This window comes from Hyperolius riggenbachi, chromosome 2 (assembly GCF_040937935.1).
Source record: "Hyperolius riggenbachi isolate aHypRig1 chromosome 2, aHypRig1.pri, whole genome shotgun sequence".
NCBI classification, from domain to species: domain Eukaryota; kingdom Metazoa; phylum Chordata; class Amphibia; order Anura; family Hyperoliidae; genus Hyperolius; species Hyperolius riggenbachi.
In genome coordinates, this window is record NC_090647.1 from 118,752,500 (window position 1) to 118,770,795 (window position 18,296).

Below are 18,296 nucleotides of genomic sequence, written 5' to 3' on the forward strand. Positions count from 1 at the left end.
GCATGGGTCGACATAGCTTTAGCAATCCTCATTAGTGAATGGCATGGGTCGACATAGCTTTAGTGGTCCTCATTAGTGAAAGGCATGGGTCGACATAGCTTTAGTGGTCCTCATTAGTGAATGGCATGGGTCGACATAGCTTTAGTGGTCCTCATTAGTGAATGGCATGGGTCGACATAGCTTTAGTGGTCCTCATTAGTGAATGGCATGGGTCGACATAGCTTTAGTGGTCCTCATTAGTGAATGGCATGGGTCGACATAGCTTTAGTGGTCCTCATTAGTGAATGGCATGGGCCGACATAGCTTTAGTGGTCCTCATTAGTGAAAGGCATGGGTCGACATAGCTTTAGCAATCCTCATTAGTGAATGGCATGGGTCGACATAGCGCTAGTGGTCCTCATTAGTGAATGGCATGGGTCGACATAGCTTTAGCAATCCTCATTAGTGAATGGCATGGGTCGACATAGCTTTAGTGGTCCTCATTAGTGAAAGGCATGGGTCGACATAGCTTTAGTGGTCCTCATTAGTGAATGGCATGGGTTGACATAGCTTTAGTGGTCCTCATTAGTGAATGGCATGGGTCGACATAGCTTTAGTGGTCCTCATTAGTGAATGGCATGGGTCGACATAGCTTTAGTGGTCCTCATTAGTGAATGGCATGGGCCGACATAGCTTTAGTGGTCCTCATTAGTGAAAGGCATGGGTCGACATAGCTTTAGCAATCCTCATTAGTGAATGGCATGGGTCGACATAGCGCTAGTGGTCCTCATTAGTGAATGGCATGGGTCGACATAGCTTTAGCAATCCTCATTAGTGAATGGCATGGGTCGACATAGCTTTAGTGGTCCTCATTAGTGAATGGCATGGGTCGACATAGCTTTAGCAATCCTCATTAGTGAATGGCATGGGTCGACATAGCTTTAGTGGTCCTCATTAGTGAAAGGCATGGGTCGACATAGCTTTAGTGGTCCTCATTAGTGAATGGCATGGGTTGACATAGCTTTAGTGGTCCTCATTAGTGAATGGCATGGGTTGACATAGCTTTAGTGGTCCTCATTAGTGAATGGCATGGGCCAACATAGCTTTAGTGGTCCTCATTAGTGAATGGCATGGGTTGATATAGCTTTGTGTGACAGTGAGATAAGATTTTGTTACCCCAAATGAGCAATTCTTTCATTTCTCCCTTGTCCAATATTAGACCAGAAAATGCTGATGTGGAACACCTCCATTGCCTTCAGTGAAGCTCTGCCTGTCTGTGTAGACTATGCAGGCTGTATACAGTGTGTTGTGTGAGGCAGGCAGGAATCCCCTCAGCATTTGTGACATTACTGACCACTCGTCACTAGTGCTGTTTTTGCAGTTCATTTACATCAGAAGACTCCTGTTCCCTGAGCCGCTAGGAATTATTGGAGCATGACGCATGTGCCCTCTCTTCCCCTGTGGCCTACTTCTGTACAAACGGGGTCATTGACATCCTTCTGAGCAGCAATATGGCCCCAGAAAACATGCATTGTGAGAACAGGACAGCTGGCTTTAGTTTAGTTATGATGTTTAGTAATAATAAAACATATTAAATATCACTAGTTTAAAAAGGATACAACTATTGTAGTAATGTTAATAAAGTGCTGGCTTATTAAACAGTTCATTGATCTAATTTCCAATCGATCTTTTGATTTACACTTGATACTGATCACTTTTTAGTTAATCAATTTGAAAAACAATCAGTCCATTCAATGAGAGGATAGAATAGACTGCTCGATTTGAATGAAATCATTGACTTTTGTGTGATCGGGTTAATGGTGCATACACACATCCAATTTTGATTGGCCAATCATTGGCCAGTTTCACTACAAAAATACAGTAAATATTTGGAGTTTTATTTCTACTATTCTTTTTCTATTACACAGCCTAAATAGGAACTGCATTTTAAACTGCAAAATGCATACAAATTGATTTTACCGCCAGGTACAGGCAAGTCTTAAACTGATCAGTAAATTATAAGCTAACATGCCCCCTATTTTTCATGAGCATTCAGTTTTTCTGTAAAATGACACAAAATTAACACACATTTTAAGTCCTAATTTACCACATGGGGTAAATTCTGACTAAAACCTGCCATAATAGCAAACTGCTTTTACCGCATGCAGTAAAATACAGCATAAAATGGATGCTAAGCCTACCAGAATTGAGGCCGTTGTATAGGTATTAGGTAAGCTCTAATACTAGTGGTAAAGTTGGTCAATCCTTGGCTAGTCATAAATGGATGCGTGTACTGGGCTTCTCCTAGCATCTGTATGTAATCTAGCAGGTAATCTGTCACTGCAGGAAGAAACGATACCTGTATATTGTTGGCTCAGCACTAATAACCCTGCTGCGGGGAGGTGAGACAGGCTGTTTTCTTCTGTAGCACAACACAGCAGTGCTCTATGGAAACAATCATTGATCTGTTTTCCTTTCTTGTCTTACAGAATGATGTGAAAGGGGTTTGGAATGATGTAAACCAAAAGTCTGAGCAGAAGGAGAACGTACCGCCCAGTCCTGTCCGCTCCAATTACTCCGTTGATAGTGAAAAGGTAATGTAGTTCAGCCCAGTGAGGAGAATGATCTGTTTCATGTTTATGTGATTTCTTAGCTTTATTAATACCACATTGTCTCTTGCAGAGATCTCAGAGTGAGAGTGTTCCTGCAACTCCAAGGAGCCTGTCTGAGAGCAATGGTAATATCCCGTAGTGTCCCGTACTTTGTCATATGTAAAGTAACTTTAAGCTGTACGTTCTGATGAAGATCTCTTGTGAGGTCCATGTGGTGGTTAAAGTGAGCCTGTCATATTTTCATTCAAAAGGCATTGTGTAACAAGACCTGTAAGCTGGAGTTACCCCACAGACTTTCGTTGAAATTGGCTGTTTAAGCTGATTTGCTTGAAGGAATGGTTGTTCATACTGCCTGATGGACAACCATTCTTAGCTGAAAACCCAACTGGCCAGTATGAGCTCTTTGTGGGTGAGTGTTTGGCAGGTTTGCGTAATCAGCATTCTGTTCTTGCTGATTGGAGAATCGCTGATCACTGCTGCCTCAGAACACTGCCAGGTAACGTCAGTTACATTACTCTGCAGTGTGTGAGATGGTCTGCAGTTATTACATCACATATAGGATATTTCTGGCCTGCCACCTGATGACTAAACTTGCAGGTTACCCTTTAGGCTGCTGCCACGTTTGTCCATGCAGAAAAGCATTGATTTTATGCTGTGTGCTTCACTGCATTTGTGCTTTTTTTGTGCGTTTCGGTTTTGGCGTTAACCTCCCTAGCGTTATGGACAGATCTATCCATCCATAAAAACATGCTGCGAACAGTATAAACGTGCATACACATCAATACTCTCCTGCACTGTATACTAGACCCTTGCTTGACACATTTTAGCAAGTTACAGGTAAAAAAAGTTTTAAAAATAAATGTTATCACTTTCTGCACAGAAATCCTGGGAAAATTGAATGCCAGGTTAATGAATATGCATATTGTTAAACTAAAAAAAAACAAAAAAAACTTTTTTCCCCAAGGAAAGTATTGCATGAGAATCGCTTGCAATTCTCATAAGGCATGCAGAAAAGAGAGATTTTGCTGGGTGTTTTTTCCTCATACCTAAAAACCTAATAAAATACATTTTTTTTGTGTGCAACCCATAGAACAACATTGTGTGCCTTTCAAACTGCTTGCATTTTCTGCTCTGCGGAAAATCGAATGCGAATCAAATAAGTGTGACTTCAGTTTGGGCTCGTGCCTCATGTCAAAATGTTGTTATTATTAAGGTAATGGGACTTACTAATGAGCTGAAAGAGAAAGTTCTCCACTCCTATTATCCGTAGGATCACTCCTTTGCACATATCTGAGAAGTCACTAACATGTTTTTGCCCTTTTAAAATGAATAATACACTTCTGCATGAAACCTTTCTTAAAGTATACCTAAAGTAGCAAGTGACATGAGTTGTGCAAAAATGCATGAGGACTAAACTCCGTGTTAATCAGTGGGCTAGGATTGTAGGTCACATCTCAAGCATGTTTTTGATTGGAATAAAAACACTGTAACTTGGTGCAAATACAATGTGGGACTTGTAGTTCCTTAACAGCTGGAGAGCCAAGTTTTCAGATCACTAGCCTAAGGTAACAAAAACCTAGAACTCCTCTGTGCATTATAGGTTGGTGTTTTTAAATATGTAGTTTAACAAATGTCTGTGACCACACAGGTAAAGTGCAGGAGGAGCCTCAGAGACCGAGCACCTCTCCTGGCTACAGCCCTCAGCCACGAGCACACAACCAGCAGGAATCCACCCCTTCTAAAGTTATAAAGGTGAGTGATGGGGATGTGACTGCTGCAGTGCGCTTTAGCGGACGGCATCTACCATGTTTATTGTTCTCTTGTTGATTTTTTTTTTCTCCCATACACTGTCACCTACTGTATACAACTCTAGGAAATCCATATACAATGTTCTACAAAAAGTATGGACATTGATTCTTCTGATCCACTTTTACTGTAGGAAGAATTCTCATCTCCTGTATTTGTTTCTAAACCACTGACTCCAGTTCTGGGCCCATCATTTAAAAATGAATACCTTGGTTAATACTTAAATGCACTTATGTTTAAATGTGCTTAAAGGATAACCCAACTGAAATGTGACATAATGAGATAGACATGTGTATGTACAGTGCCTAGCACACAGATAACTATGCTGTGTTCCTTTTTTTTTTTTTTTCTGCCTGAAAGAGTTAAATATAAGGTCGCAAGTGGCTGACTCAGTCCTGACTCAGACAGGAAGTGACTACAGTGTGACCCTCACTGATAAGAAATTCCAACTATAAAACCCTTTCCTAGCAGAAAATGGCTTCTGAGAGCAAGAAAGAGGTAAAAAAGGGGAATTTCTTATCAGTGAGGGTCACACTGTAGTCACTTCCTGTCTGAGTCAGGACTGAGTCAGCCACTTGCATACCTGATATTTAACTCTTTCAGGCAGAGAAAGAAAAAAAGGAACACAGCATAGTTATCTGTGTGCTAGGCACTATACATACCCATGTCTCTCTCATTATGTCACATTTCAGTTGGGATATCCTTTAAAATATTTTTCTGATCAGTGGTGCATTGAAGTATTTGTATCCCCATGTCATCCAATATGAACAGTAACTGTTTCCAGCAACCTTTTATTGAACGTATTCTGGAGTTGTAAGGCTTGCCATACACTGGTTGATGTGACCAAAAGATGGATCCCTCTCGGGCCATCATCTGATCAGAAAGGGATCGATCTGATTGAATCCCTCCTCCCACTACACATAGATTTCGGCATGAAATCTATTACAAATCTAACTTCAGCATTGTCTTGTTTGATGCAGTGCAATGCTGTGGGCTGGAGTTTCTGGGCCACCAATCTGCCACTGTTCCCAACCCGTGGCCGATCAATATCTTCTATTTGGTCCAATTGACCAATTCGATCGATTCCAGCAAGAAATTGATCGGTTGATCAGGCCAGCATGTTGGGTCATCGATTTCTAGGATATTCAATCAAATTATCAAATCAGCCAGAAATCAATGGTAAAAATTGTCCAGTGTATGGCCAGCTTAAAGCTTCATCACATAGGCAGTGCTCACTGGAGTTTAGCAGTGTTTTGTCACTCTGCCATAATGCCAGGACAAAAGATTCTCCTCTATGGAGCTAGATGATGCATACGTAGACATATGACTATGGCAGGGATCAGATTGTGAGCCCCTCTGATGGACAGTAAGTGACAAGACATAATCTGTACATCGCTGCGGAAGATGTCGGCACTGTATAATTCCTAAGTATCAATAATAAGCATTTCATGCCTGGCACAATCCTTCCGGATGAGGGGGAGGTGTGGATGATAAGTGATCACTATTTCTCCTGGGCTGGAGCAATGCCAAGCTTTGCTTTTCCAAAGTGCCCCCCTCAGCCATAATAAGTTAGGTGTGCATGTTTATAGCTCTCTAGCTGCATTATGCTGATGATTGTCCGGTTACACAGGATCTTGCAGTACACCTAATTCCTACATGAGCCTGCTAATATTTCACAGTTCAAAGTACTGACTGTACACTGGGTTTTGCTGTCATGAACTGTTTGACTACTTTCTGTTTCTCTCTTCCAGCTTCTGCCTCCTGATTCCTTCTATCCGCTCCTGTCCTTCTCTCCCCTTGTAGTCTGATCTCTGCAGCCTCCACCCTCAGGACTTCTGTTCCTCTGAGCTGCGGTATAGGCAGCACTGTACAACCCTGTCTGTACGTGACTCCTCTACATGCTGCATTATTACAATCACCAGTCCCATTAGGCTTGCTCCGTAATTCATCTAGATGTCTCACGAGAATGCTTTGTTCCCTGCATGCCAGTTTCCCAGGAGGATTAGGCCATGTGTTGTGAAATCCGCACCTGTTGGCTTGGAATGTAAAACGGTCTTCCAAGTTTCTTTAATTATTTACGATTTTTCATGAAATATGTTTTTGGAATAGTCAGGTTCCCCTTACATGAGATGTTGTGTACACACGTGGTCTTGGAGTGTGCTTAGGAATACTACAGTTGTGTTGTGTGGTGGTTTAGGCCTCGTCACACACTTCAGTGAAGCTAGTGGCTTGAAGTTTCATAATCCATGAGAATGGCCAGGACAATCAGTTTTGGCCTTCATTTGACAGCACCTTGTCCTCGCAAGATGTAGAGCTAAGAGCAGGATTCCACAACATGGCCTTCAAAACTTCTGCTAGTGTTATTGTCTACAGCACTACTTATTCAGGAATCCAACCCTAAGGCAGGGGGTCACATTTGCCAGAATCGTGTGCATTTTTCGCAATACAAAAATGCACATTGTACAAATCCCAGGGAAGGCAACAAAATGTGCTTTTTTCCGCAGCTTGAATAAAAATACACACACTGCTGCTTTTTTTCCCTGCACATCACGTGCGATTCCCCCGTTTGCCAACCGTAAGCTGCTCTCAGCTGGCTGTCGGCCTGCACGGCAAACTCGTCCACAGAAAAACGCTGCCATTTTCCGCAGACCCAAGTTTACATTGCCATTCAGGCAGGCGTCAGTTATTATTAGGGATCATCAGTGACATGCAATTTATTTCTCCTAACATTCATATTTCATGTAAATGTTATGCAGCTTGAACTTGGACCAATAAAAATTGACATCAGGTTATTCTTGTCCAGTTTCAAGATGCATATCCTTTAAATTTAAATTTTCCTGCAAGGAGAAATGATTTGCATCTCTTTGATCATCCCTGATTATTACCACAGTTGCCGTTATACTTTTTGGAGACATAGCTATTCTATAGCAGAATCCATGGATACTCTCATCTTAAGTTCTCCAATGCAGTTGCATCTACTGAGATCTGTGCTCTACTGAAAGAGCAGAACATGCTGCAGTACAAAACACTTGATGCTTTTTTTAGCAATATTATTGTAGGTCCTGATCTGCCTGACAGATGACTTTACCTGCTGGAGTATTTAGTTGGATACCTCTGGGGCCCCCCTGTGTGGTGAGGGCGCTGTATCCGTTGTATGGATTACTGGAGCTTCAGCTCCACCCTTGTTTTGTTGATTTCTTGGTCTGCCATTATGCAGATCAATAAATATATTAGATTCACCTTTGTCCCCACGTTCTGGTGACCTTTCGCTTGGATGTTTTCCAGCTGCACATGCAGATAAATGTCTTTACTGTATGCTGTGAATATACTGCGTGGTCCCCAGTCATACATGTTGCCTCTTTCTGCTTTTACGTTCTGACTTGCTTCGTTTCCACTATTCTGTCCTGAAGTTTATTCTTTCTGTAGCATCTCCGTTTGCATGAAATGATATTGTTGCATGTTTTCTTTTTGAATTGCAAACCTGAGAGATGAGATTGTTTTAACTGGCAGGATGTTGTTGTGTCTTGAACAGAAGTTCCAGCCGCCGGCACGAGAGATCTGCTTTGGGTGTCAGAAGACTGTTTACCCCATGGAGCGCTTCTTTGCCAATGAACAAGTGTATCATAACAGCTGCTTCCGCTGTCATTACTGCTCCACCAAGCTCAGGTACCAAATGCTGAAATAACCATCACTGCTAATAACCAGTTTGATTGTCAAACGCACAAAGGCAAACCTATAAAAGTTCTCTTATAGGACCAGTGCTATACAATGTAAATATAGCTCAAATACTTTTAGTCACTAGTAGACCCAAGCCCGTTTAAAAATGGGCTCTAGGGTCTGTTTCTCGCCGCCGCTCGTCGCATGTTACTGCGCGCGGAACTCGCCGCTCACACGCCCACCTGGCTCCCTGGCCCCGTCCTTCTGTCTCTGTGAGGCTGGGTCCGTGCTGCGCACATGCGCAGTAGCAAAAAGCATGGACCAGCTACACAGACTGCACACGCAGGGACACGGGTTTTATTATAGAGGATACAAACGTGACAGCCACTACAGCCTGCTGTTTCAGTCCTTGCTGGCCTTTTTGCATTTGACCTATTGGCAACTTGAAAAAAGCCGAAAGAAGTATTTGAGCTATATTTACATTGTGTGGTGCCAGTCCTTTGTGAACTTTACTGCTTGTGGCCCCTTGGTATCGGGGTGAGGACCTGGGCACACACCTTTTCAACCTGTGCCTTTGGGTGCTCCTGGATCCACGTTTCTTCTATACTCTGGTGGAGGAACAGTGCAATAAGACAACTCCTGCAGTTTTCTCCACAGAATTTTTTTACAGCCGGGTGGCATGAAAAAGTAGCCGGGTGGGGCAAGATGAGAGAATGCAGGGCCGGCGCTTTCCTGCACAACTCTGCTTACAGCATAGGAGGAGATGAGCCGATGACAGCCGGGTGGTCACCAAAACTAGCCGGGTGGAGCACCCAGCTAAAAGAGCCTGGGGAGAACACTGTCCTGGAAGATTGCTTTGTCCATGGTTCTAGGCTTTATATAGTAGTACATTTGCAATGCAGTCATGTTCTAGTTTCAGAAGTCATTAAACCATTTTACTTTCTTTATAACGCACCTGTACACACATGAAATAAACATGGGTACTTGTACTACTAGTCCTACTAATAACTTGTTTGAGGTCTCTTTTTGGTCTCCCTTCAAAGAAGAGTGAACAACTTCTGGAATGCAGCCCCCATGTCCTGAAAAGTAAATTGAAGGCAAAACACCTTTATTTGGCTGAGGAAACCATGCTGATAGCATTTTTGCATTGAAAAGCTCAATGGGTTATTACTTTTTGTTTGATGTAAAATCTGCCTTATTTGGCTTTGAAACACTGTTGTTCTGTTTATTATTATTATTATTATTTAGTATTTATATAGCGCCGACATATTACGCAGCGCTGTACAGTGTGTATATATATATATATGTATATATATATCTCTTGTCACTAACTGTCCCTCAAAGGAGCTCACAATCTAATCCCTACCATTGCCATATGTCTATATTATGTAGTGTAAGTACTGTAGTCTAGGGCCAATTTTTAGAGGGAGTCAATTAACTTATCTGTATGTTTTTGGAATGTGGGAGGAAACCGGAGTGCCCGGAGGAAACCCACGCAGACACGGAGAGAACATACAAACTCTTTGCAGATAGTGCCCTGGCTGGGATTCGAACCGGGGACCCAGCGCTGCAAGGCGAGAGAGCTAACCTCTACGCCACCGTGCTGCCCCACTGTTTAGAAATTAAACATTCTTAAACATTCAACCCGTAAACTGAAAATAAAAATGACTCTGTCACTAATGTTCACCATTACTACTATGCATACATTTACCATAAAGTGTTTTTCTTTTTACTTAAGCTATGCTTTAAAATGGATTTTACAAATGGAATGAAAAAATTACATTCCCTTTAAATAAATGGTAATGCATAAATGCTATATATAAATATTCTCTTTTTAACCAAAAAGTATGTTGAATTTTTAAAAAGGGTGTAGTTAAATATTTTTTTCTTTGTTCTAAAGACAACCTGAGACCAATAGGATTTGTACTTACCTGGGGCTTCCTCGAGCCACCTGCTCGTGGGTGCCCTCAATATCTGTCCTATCCTCCGTTATCAGCTCAGATAGTCTACTTTGCATGCGTGACCCTGGCCACAAGCCTCTTTGGTTGCACTCCCATGGCCAACAGCATTATGCACCTGTGCAGTTAGGTTTGTAACTGCTTAGGCGCAGAATGCCTCCGGCCACTAGAGTGCGACCAAGGAGCTGCAAACCCAGGGCCACTCGTGCAGTAGTCTCCCGACTGGCTCAGTCAGAGACTCTACCAGGGTGGAAAGTGGAGGAATGGATGGGACTGGATAGACACCCAGGAAGTCCCAGGTAAGTATATATTCTTATGTTTTACTTGTCTCCGGTTCTCTTTAAGTCCTATTTAAAATGCATTGTTCAGACTTCTCATGATTTCCTCTGCAGCTTTAATATGATGGAGTGTTTCCCTGCTCTCTCCATCACAAATGATGATGTGCAACCTGCATCTTAGATGGTGGCCAAAGGATGCTGGTAAAGGACAAACGTCTCGACCTGCAAAGTACAGCATGCCAATTGTTGCTTAGCACATGCACTGTATTCACTGGCTATGTCTGTGTTTTAAATGTCACCAGTTCAAGGCTTTGATACTTAAAAAACAAACTATGCGTCACTAATTTGTAATGTACCAGATTGTCTAGGTGTTGCCTTCTAAAGGCATGACACAGCACATGTTGGAAAACTAGCCTTGTCCAAAGGTATTCCTTGACTAGCTTCTCGCTGTAATGTTCTACGGTATAATGTAACTTGCTTTATTTTGCAGTCAGCTTTTTCTAAAAATGTGCATGCTTTTGGTTTGACTTATTGCTAATGAGTGATCTGTTTTGGTAAAGTAAAGGCATCTGACATTTCCTCTTTTCCTTTCTTAACAGTCTTGGTAACTATGCCTCTCTTCATGGAACTGCTTACTGCATGCCCCACTTTAACCAGCTGTTCAAGGCTAAAGGGAACTATGATGAAGGCTTTGGGCACAAGCCACATAAAGAACTGTGGGAGGGCAAGAAAGATCCCTCAGAAAATCAAGAAAATGCAGTTCAAGAAACACATTCTGGTGAAGAACCAAGCAGTCCTGTGGTGGAAGAGGCTCCTATTGCAAAGGTCGGAGTTCTGGCGGCATCCATGGAAGCCAAAACTAATTTAGTGCATGAGCGGGAAAAACAGGTGGAGACCAAGAAACTGAAAATTGCTTGGCCACCACCTGCTGAAACCAGTTCAGTAGCTTCTTCAGAAGAGAACATTAAAGTGTTCAAACCCAAATGGCCACCAAGTGACGACGATCTTGTGAAACCTGAAAGCGAGGAAGACACTGACCTGAAAAAACTAAGGAGAAGTTCTTCTCTCAAAGAACGTAGCCGTCCATTTACACTAAGTGTGGCAAAGCCAGTGGTTACGAAGAAGCGACCAGAATCTCCCGTATTGAAAAGGCTTAACTCCTTAAAACTCAGGGATGACTCGGATGATGAGAATGAAGATCAGAAAGCTGTAGATGTGGAACAAAAGCCCTGGCAAGCTAAACCCGAGCCAAATGAAGTAAAGGTGCCCATTAAAAAAGAGGAAGACAAGAAAGAATCTCCCACTAAATCAGAGGAACGGAGCTTCATAGAAAATGGGGACTCTTCTGAGATGGAGGTTTCTGAACCACAACTCTCTCCTGAGGAATCCAGTTTTTCTAAACACTCGAGCTCTGAGGATCTGGTGGAGACTAAGGATCTGTCTGCAACACAGAATCGCAGGTCTCAAGATATTGGCTACTGGGAGGGTGAAGAAGTAGAAGAACTAAGTGTAGAAGAACAGATCAAGAGAAATCGTTATTATGATGAGGAGGAGGAGGAGGAGGAGGAGGAAGATGATTAAATCTACGTCTTTGAAAGGGTTTCTATGCTGTAAATGGCCCAGCCTTAATTTGTTGTTAGATGTCCTGGTAAAAGTGATCCCTTGCTGTATTTAGTGTAAAGTTGCTACTTTTTAAACTTTGCCCCCACTTTTTATGTCAACTATATTTAACATTGTGCATCTATATAACATCATGCCACAGTCTTTGAAAGTTTAGAAATTTTACATTTCCCAAATTTCTTCTAGAAGGTAGGTCTGGTTAGATGTCTGTCGTAATGGCTGAGAGCCATGGTGTTTTGTAGCACTTTCAAATCGCTATAAAACTTCCATTCAAGAAATGTACTTTCATGGTGAATATTTCTCTTTTGCCACTAGTGCTAATACTGCCCAGGGAGATCAAATGGGAAATCCTCTCTCACACTTTGCTAGCTATTGAGAAAGAATGGGAATTCCTTGCCTGGGGTAATTGTCGATGTAAAGGGGTCCTATGAGAAATAGTATAGGTTATGTGTAATATAAGGAGCTGGAGTCCAACACGTTCCCAGGCCTTTGAGCTATAAAGTGACTTATGCTACCATGTCTGATTGGTAAAGACTTCTAAGTTAGAAGCTGGATTGAATGATTGGCAAGTCCATCTGTGCTTATGATACAGGGTGCTATACATGCCATTAACTCCAGAAGCTGAGCTGATTGTTTGCTTTAATCTGTCATGGAGTCATGTCATGGAGTGCTCATAACTAGACCTTAAAGTGGGAAAAAAATCAGTGTGGAGCTTTAAATATAGTTTTTTTCTTTTTGCTTGTTTTCCATCCATTGCAGTTTGCACTTTGAGATAGTGAATATTGCTTACCGTAAGTTTCTTTTTTCTGTTTGTAAATGATATTGAATGAACAGTCTATTTTTAATCATTCCATATAGAATGGGAGGGTTTCCTCCTCTCATCTCAGTTTTCTGTTTAAAAGAGCACTACAGGTTAACAATCTTGGCAGTGGTTCTACAGAATATTGATCTTCTTGATTTTGCACAGATAAAAGCTACGTGACCATCTTTGTAAAAGAACTGCTATGAATACCTGGAACGCTTTTGTAGTACTCTGTTTTTAAGAGGATGCAGCAGGCGCTAGTTAATGTTTCTTGCGCTCTCAGGTGCATTGTGTGTTTTAATACAACCCGGGAACACGAAGTTGTTTAGAAACCAGAACTGTGACCAAAGTCCCTGTACTTTTGGAGCCTTTAGCCGAGGTTGGGAATTTCCAGCCTTACCCCTTCATGAGGACATCAAGTGCAATGAGCTTTTCCTCTGTCTTACTAAGAGATGATGAATATTTTTTCAGTGCACCAGTTTACTGCTTAGACGAGCATTTTGAGGACTGAGTCAAGCGTGGAAGTGCTTCCGCTATGTGTGACATGACCTACAACCTACCTGGATATGACCTAACATATAAGACGTTCTTGATGGAGGATAAGGGCGGCTGCTGTGTGTATGTAGATTCAGGGCTATCCTGTGACGTAACCTCGTATTGTGATGAGCAGATATGAGCGGAGACAGACTTCCTAGATCACTAGAGGTGCATCATAATGCTGAGTCTTCTCACTACGGTTGAAAAGGCAATCATTTCATACAGCAACTCCTTCACTCAGGGAAATTCAGTTGGGTGTAAATTTGTGAAAGAACCTATAGTTCCCAAAGGTTACATTGATATTGGCTCAGAATGTCCAAAATTGCTACCTCTGTCACGTTTTGCATATTTAGTAGCTGCATACAAAGAGGGGCTGTCTCCTTTAAAAATGTTGTTCGGAAGCTGAATACTCGTGAATGTTTGCCAAGAATTGATTTTATTACTTACCTCTTTCCATACAAACAATTGCCTTATGCAATGAATCTGGTTACCATGTATATTTTAGGACCACCTTCTCATATACACATTTCATACTACTCTCCTCCTGACTGACCTCAATTATGGTCCATCTAAACCTTGACATCAGAAATGTTGCAGGGATTTACTGACCCAAGAGCATGGAGAAGCAAGCAGATGATGCCTACTTCAATGCATTACCTATGATGCTAGTAGGGACTGAGACCTGTTCTAGCACTGCTGTGTATGGTGCTACCTTCAAGTAGTTTCATTTAATGGAGAAGGATATCTGTGTTGGAACTTCTGGAAGTAGTACAGCTTGCTGTTCCCAGATTGATCTAGAAAAAGCTGGTCTTGTTATGAACAAAATGACCTGCTAGAACTTCATCATGAATGCTTTACTTCTAGACATACCAGTAACCTGCTTACCTCTTCATGATCTATGGGAAGTCACGTTTGACATTTTAGATGTGCTTTGGTTTGGTGCCTGTATGAGAACACCTGAAGGAGAAATGACTCGACTCAGGATGACTTGTCTCTATGGAAAGATTGCCCTGGTGGCAAACCGTGTGAGAAATGTATTAAAATTTTGGTTAAGCTGATGAATAACAGTTTGAAAGGAAAAGGCTTCTCTTTAAACGAGGCAGAATAAACTGAGGCTCTTGCACTGGCTTAGTAGAGGGAGGTCTACAGACTATGCAATGTGTAAATTCAGACTGGAATCTCCTACATTCCGAGTTTGCTGCTTTATGGCTGTTTGATTCTAGTGTGACTGGGAGGATTTGGTGTCTGTTGGAATTTCTGTGGTAGCACCTAGACACGTCAGTTTCACGATGTAAACACTGAACTGAGATAAAGTGGTTTAATTTTTTTATGCATAAACACTAAATTGCTATAGGGTACAGTACATGTGAGGGCTTTGTACTTCTTTGTTTCAGGAATTTTACTTGTTGATTGAGAAAAAAAAAATAGGAGTTTTTATACAAGTTGCAGTTTTTTTTCTTGGCATATGAGAGATATGAAGTTGGTACTGTATTTTATAAAGTTGTAATATATTTGCTTTCAACCAATCTGAAATAAAGATTTTTATTCAGAACTGTCTCATTTTTTAAATTTAGTTTTTATGTGAGGAATATGCAGATAAATGTCATAGGGGAGGAGCCTGCTTTCAAGGAAGGAAAGTCAACTGGCAACATGTGAACATGTACAGATGGGAAATGTGTACTAACACAAACCTTGCCACACACAGAATCTTACGAATACCCCAAACCCTGCTTTGAGGGCCTATTCCTCTGAATGAACCTCCCTCCTAAGCAGGGGCAAAACCAGGATTTTCAGGGGGGGGGGGGGGGGGGGGGGTTGGGGGATTCCTGAAAGGTCTCCCTCAGCCACGCACAATACAGTAATAAAATATGGTGGGACATCATGCTGGGTACACATAATGCAATTTCCCATCTGACTGACAACAGAATTGGGAAGGAGTAGTTTGGATACAGATAATGACAGCTGACATTGCTAATGAGGGTGCACTCCCACAGCAGGGCACAGGGCTGTGCTCATACCTGACGCTGTTAAGTTCCCCAGAGCTGAGGGGGGGATTCTTGGCAGCTGTAATTCCCACCCTTCCCCCCTGGAATTTGCCTATCCTAAGGGTCCTTTTTCACTATCAGCATTTTGTGCTTTTCCTGGTGTAAGAGCACCACAATAACTCTGCGCTTCCACTGTGATCAGGCAGGTGTGTAATCACCAAAATGGGGGGGGAAGGCCCTTGGGGAGATTTGTGAATAGTGTGCCTTGGGGAGGTATTCCTTTAATATGAGTACATCCCCAGGCTGGCAAGCATTACGGAGGCTGGGTACCAACGACACTGCTGGGGGCACTTCAAACCACCACAACTGTGGGTCTCCTTTTAAAGTCTGTTATGGAACAAGCAGAAGTTAACCTGATGAGTTAAGTTTTACAATTGAGAAACAGCCTGGCTATTGTAGTTCTGAGCAGGGCAGAGGCGAGAGAAGCTCCAGCCTTAGGGTGCATTGTAGAAGGCACAACTCGCTCAACTATCATACCCTCAATTGTGTTTGAAGCAGAGAGAAATAAGAAAAGGAGATACATGGCAGTGACTAAGGTGTTGGGGGCCCTGGGGCACCTCTTATTCTAATAGCAATCCGTGTGTGACAACTGGGGTGGGAGGGAAGGAGGGGCGCACTTTGGTGTCTCAGCCTTGGGTGCTGGAGGACCTTGTCCCAGCTCTGGTTCTGAGATCCTCCTGCAAAACAAATCTGTTAAGGCACCCATCAATGCTTGATCACCTTAAAGAGAATCTGTACTCTGAAATTCTTACAATAAAAAGCATACCATTCTATTCATTATGTGCTCCTGGTCCCCTCTGTGCTGTTTCTGCCATTCTCTGCTGCAAACCTGGCTTGTAATTGCCAGTTTTAGGCAGTGTTTACAAACAAACTAACCAGCTTCTAATAGGCTCAGCTAAGCAGAGTGTGTTAGTCACACAGAGCCTGCAGGGGGTGTGTACAGCTTCTAGCTAATCACAAGCAGCCCTGCACATTCCAGTCTGACTGCCTCAGCCTGACTGTGCCGACTATAGAGAGAAGATTAGATCATATAACAGAGATAACACAGCTACTGTGCAATTAGGAAAAGCTGCAGTAAGCCAGACCACATTAGAAAAGGCATAGGAACTTATAGCATAGAAGAAATAAAGATAAACAATTTGTTACAGAGTCTCTTTAAACTGCTTTTAATGGTCAACCATATGCTGCCTAAAATATTTTAATCAGAGGGAAAGAGTTTTTACTTTGCTGAAAATGTAAAAAATAAAAGGTGAAGATGGGACTAAATCAAACATGGGCATAAACAATATTTGAAAAAAAATGCAAAAAGTATTTTTATTCAGAAAAACAGAGAATAATCATCAGTGTATCTAAAAGTAAGGCCCAGTGCACACCAAAACCGCTAGCAGATCCGCAATACGCTAGCGGTTTTGGGAGCTGATTTCAGAGCGATTCAAGGTATGTTTAGAGAGGTTTTCTAAACATACCTAGCGGTTTTGGGTGCGTTTTTTGTGTAGCAGATTACACATATTGTTACAGTAAAAGCTGTTACAGAACAGCTACTGTAACAAAAATGCCTGGCAAACCGCTCTGAACTAGCGTTTTTCAGAGCGGTTTGCGGTTTTCCTATACTTTACATTGAGGATGAAACGCTTCCGAAAACCGCAAACGCGCAGCAGGAGGCGTGTTTGCGGCTTGGCAAAAACCGCAAACCGCCGGTGTGCACCATCCCATTGCAATACATTAGACAAGCGTTTTTAGAGGCGGATGCGGCCGGCGGATCGCTCCAAAAACCGCTCGGTGTGCACTGGGCCTAAGAAAGAAATGAATTGGCTGTTTGTGGGAATATTAGCATTATGCAATCCACACAGTGTGAATCCAGACCACTTAAGTTGTGTGTGTAACCTGCAATGGACATGGCAAATCCATGCTAATACAAAGCCTGCATGGAGCGAGGTAAGGGTTTGTTCACACTACAAGAGCTTTTCTGAGCACTTCAGGATTTTAAAAGCTCTTGTTAATGTAATCCTATGTGGGTGTTCATACTGGAGCAATGTGATTTTGTAAAAATCCCCCATAGCATTGCATTAGCAAGAGCTTAATCTCTGGTGTTGTGGGAAACATGAAACAATTGTTCTTGCTCTTTGCAACTAATTGCATGTGCAGGAAATGGAAAATACCTGGGTTACATAAAAACTACTGTGTGAAAAAACAGATAATCTAGGATAGAAAGTAATGGAACTTGGTTAATTTCTGAAATGTATAGCTGGCAAAATTAAAAAGCTCAGAAAACAATTACAGCAAAAGTTTATTTTTTGTGTGTGCAAGTTTGTGACAGTGGAATTATATTGTGCATGAGCGCCACCTGGTGTTTGTACACACAAATCCCTTTCCAAGACCATATGACAAAAATGGATGTTGGGAAATTTTTTTTTTTTACTGTTCCAGGCCAAGACTGCAAAGGCTCTCATCCTCCCTATTCCTTTATCAGCAGCACATGAAAGCTGTAACAGCAGTGATTGGGGGTGGCTCCTCCCTCCATTCATCACTTTGGATACATCACATGTACTACAAAAATGTGTTATTGTAAAGAAAAGGCCTGTGAGGGAACAAGTGATGGCCAGGCTCCAGCAGACAGCGGCCCTGTTCTTTCATTGCTGGGTAATTGCATCGCCTTCATTACTTGGATAAACATAAGCAGCTGATCCATTTGTTTTCTGTCAGGAACAGAAGATTGTGTCTTTATTCAGTTTTCCTCATTATTTCATTCATGGCCTGAAAAGCTATTGCTTTCAAGACAGTCATTCATTTATGTTTGTAACTAGTTTACAGCTCCCTCATGGCCTGATTAACCTGCAGGTCACTCTGTATATGCTATTATCTGTAGTAGTGAATAGGGAGGGGCTTTTGAATTCCACGCAATTAAAATTTCCAATCGGAAATGGGCTTACCACAGAAAGATATTTTTAAAAAGGGGTGTGGCCATCTTAATTTTAACCCAATCACAGAACTCTGGCGTATTC

General features: G+C 42.1%; 1 protein-coding gene across 3 annotated transcripts in view; it reads left to right on the plus strand.

Moving 5' to 3' along the window:
• Positions 1-14,801, plus strand: part of LIMA1 (LIM domain and actin binding 1) — a 120,281-nt gene extending 105,480 nt beyond the window's left edge. For all 3 annotated transcript variants that reach the window (XM_068267272.1, XM_068267274.1, XM_068267273.1), the window contains 5 exons: positions 2,469-2,573; positions 2,662-2,716; positions 4,240-4,343; positions 7,930-8,063; positions 10,890-14,801. In XM_068267272.1, the coding sequence (XP_068123373.1) occupies positions 2,469-2,573; positions 2,662-2,716; positions 4,240-4,343; positions 7,930-8,063; positions 10,890-11,871 (1,380 nt within the window). In that variant the 3' untranslated portion in view covers positions 11,872-14,801. The remainder of the gene's footprint in view (positions 1-2,468; positions 2,574-2,661; positions 2,717-4,239; positions 4,344-7,929; positions 8,064-10,889) is intronic.
• The last annotated feature ends 3,495 nt before the right edge of the window (positions 14,802-18,296 follow it).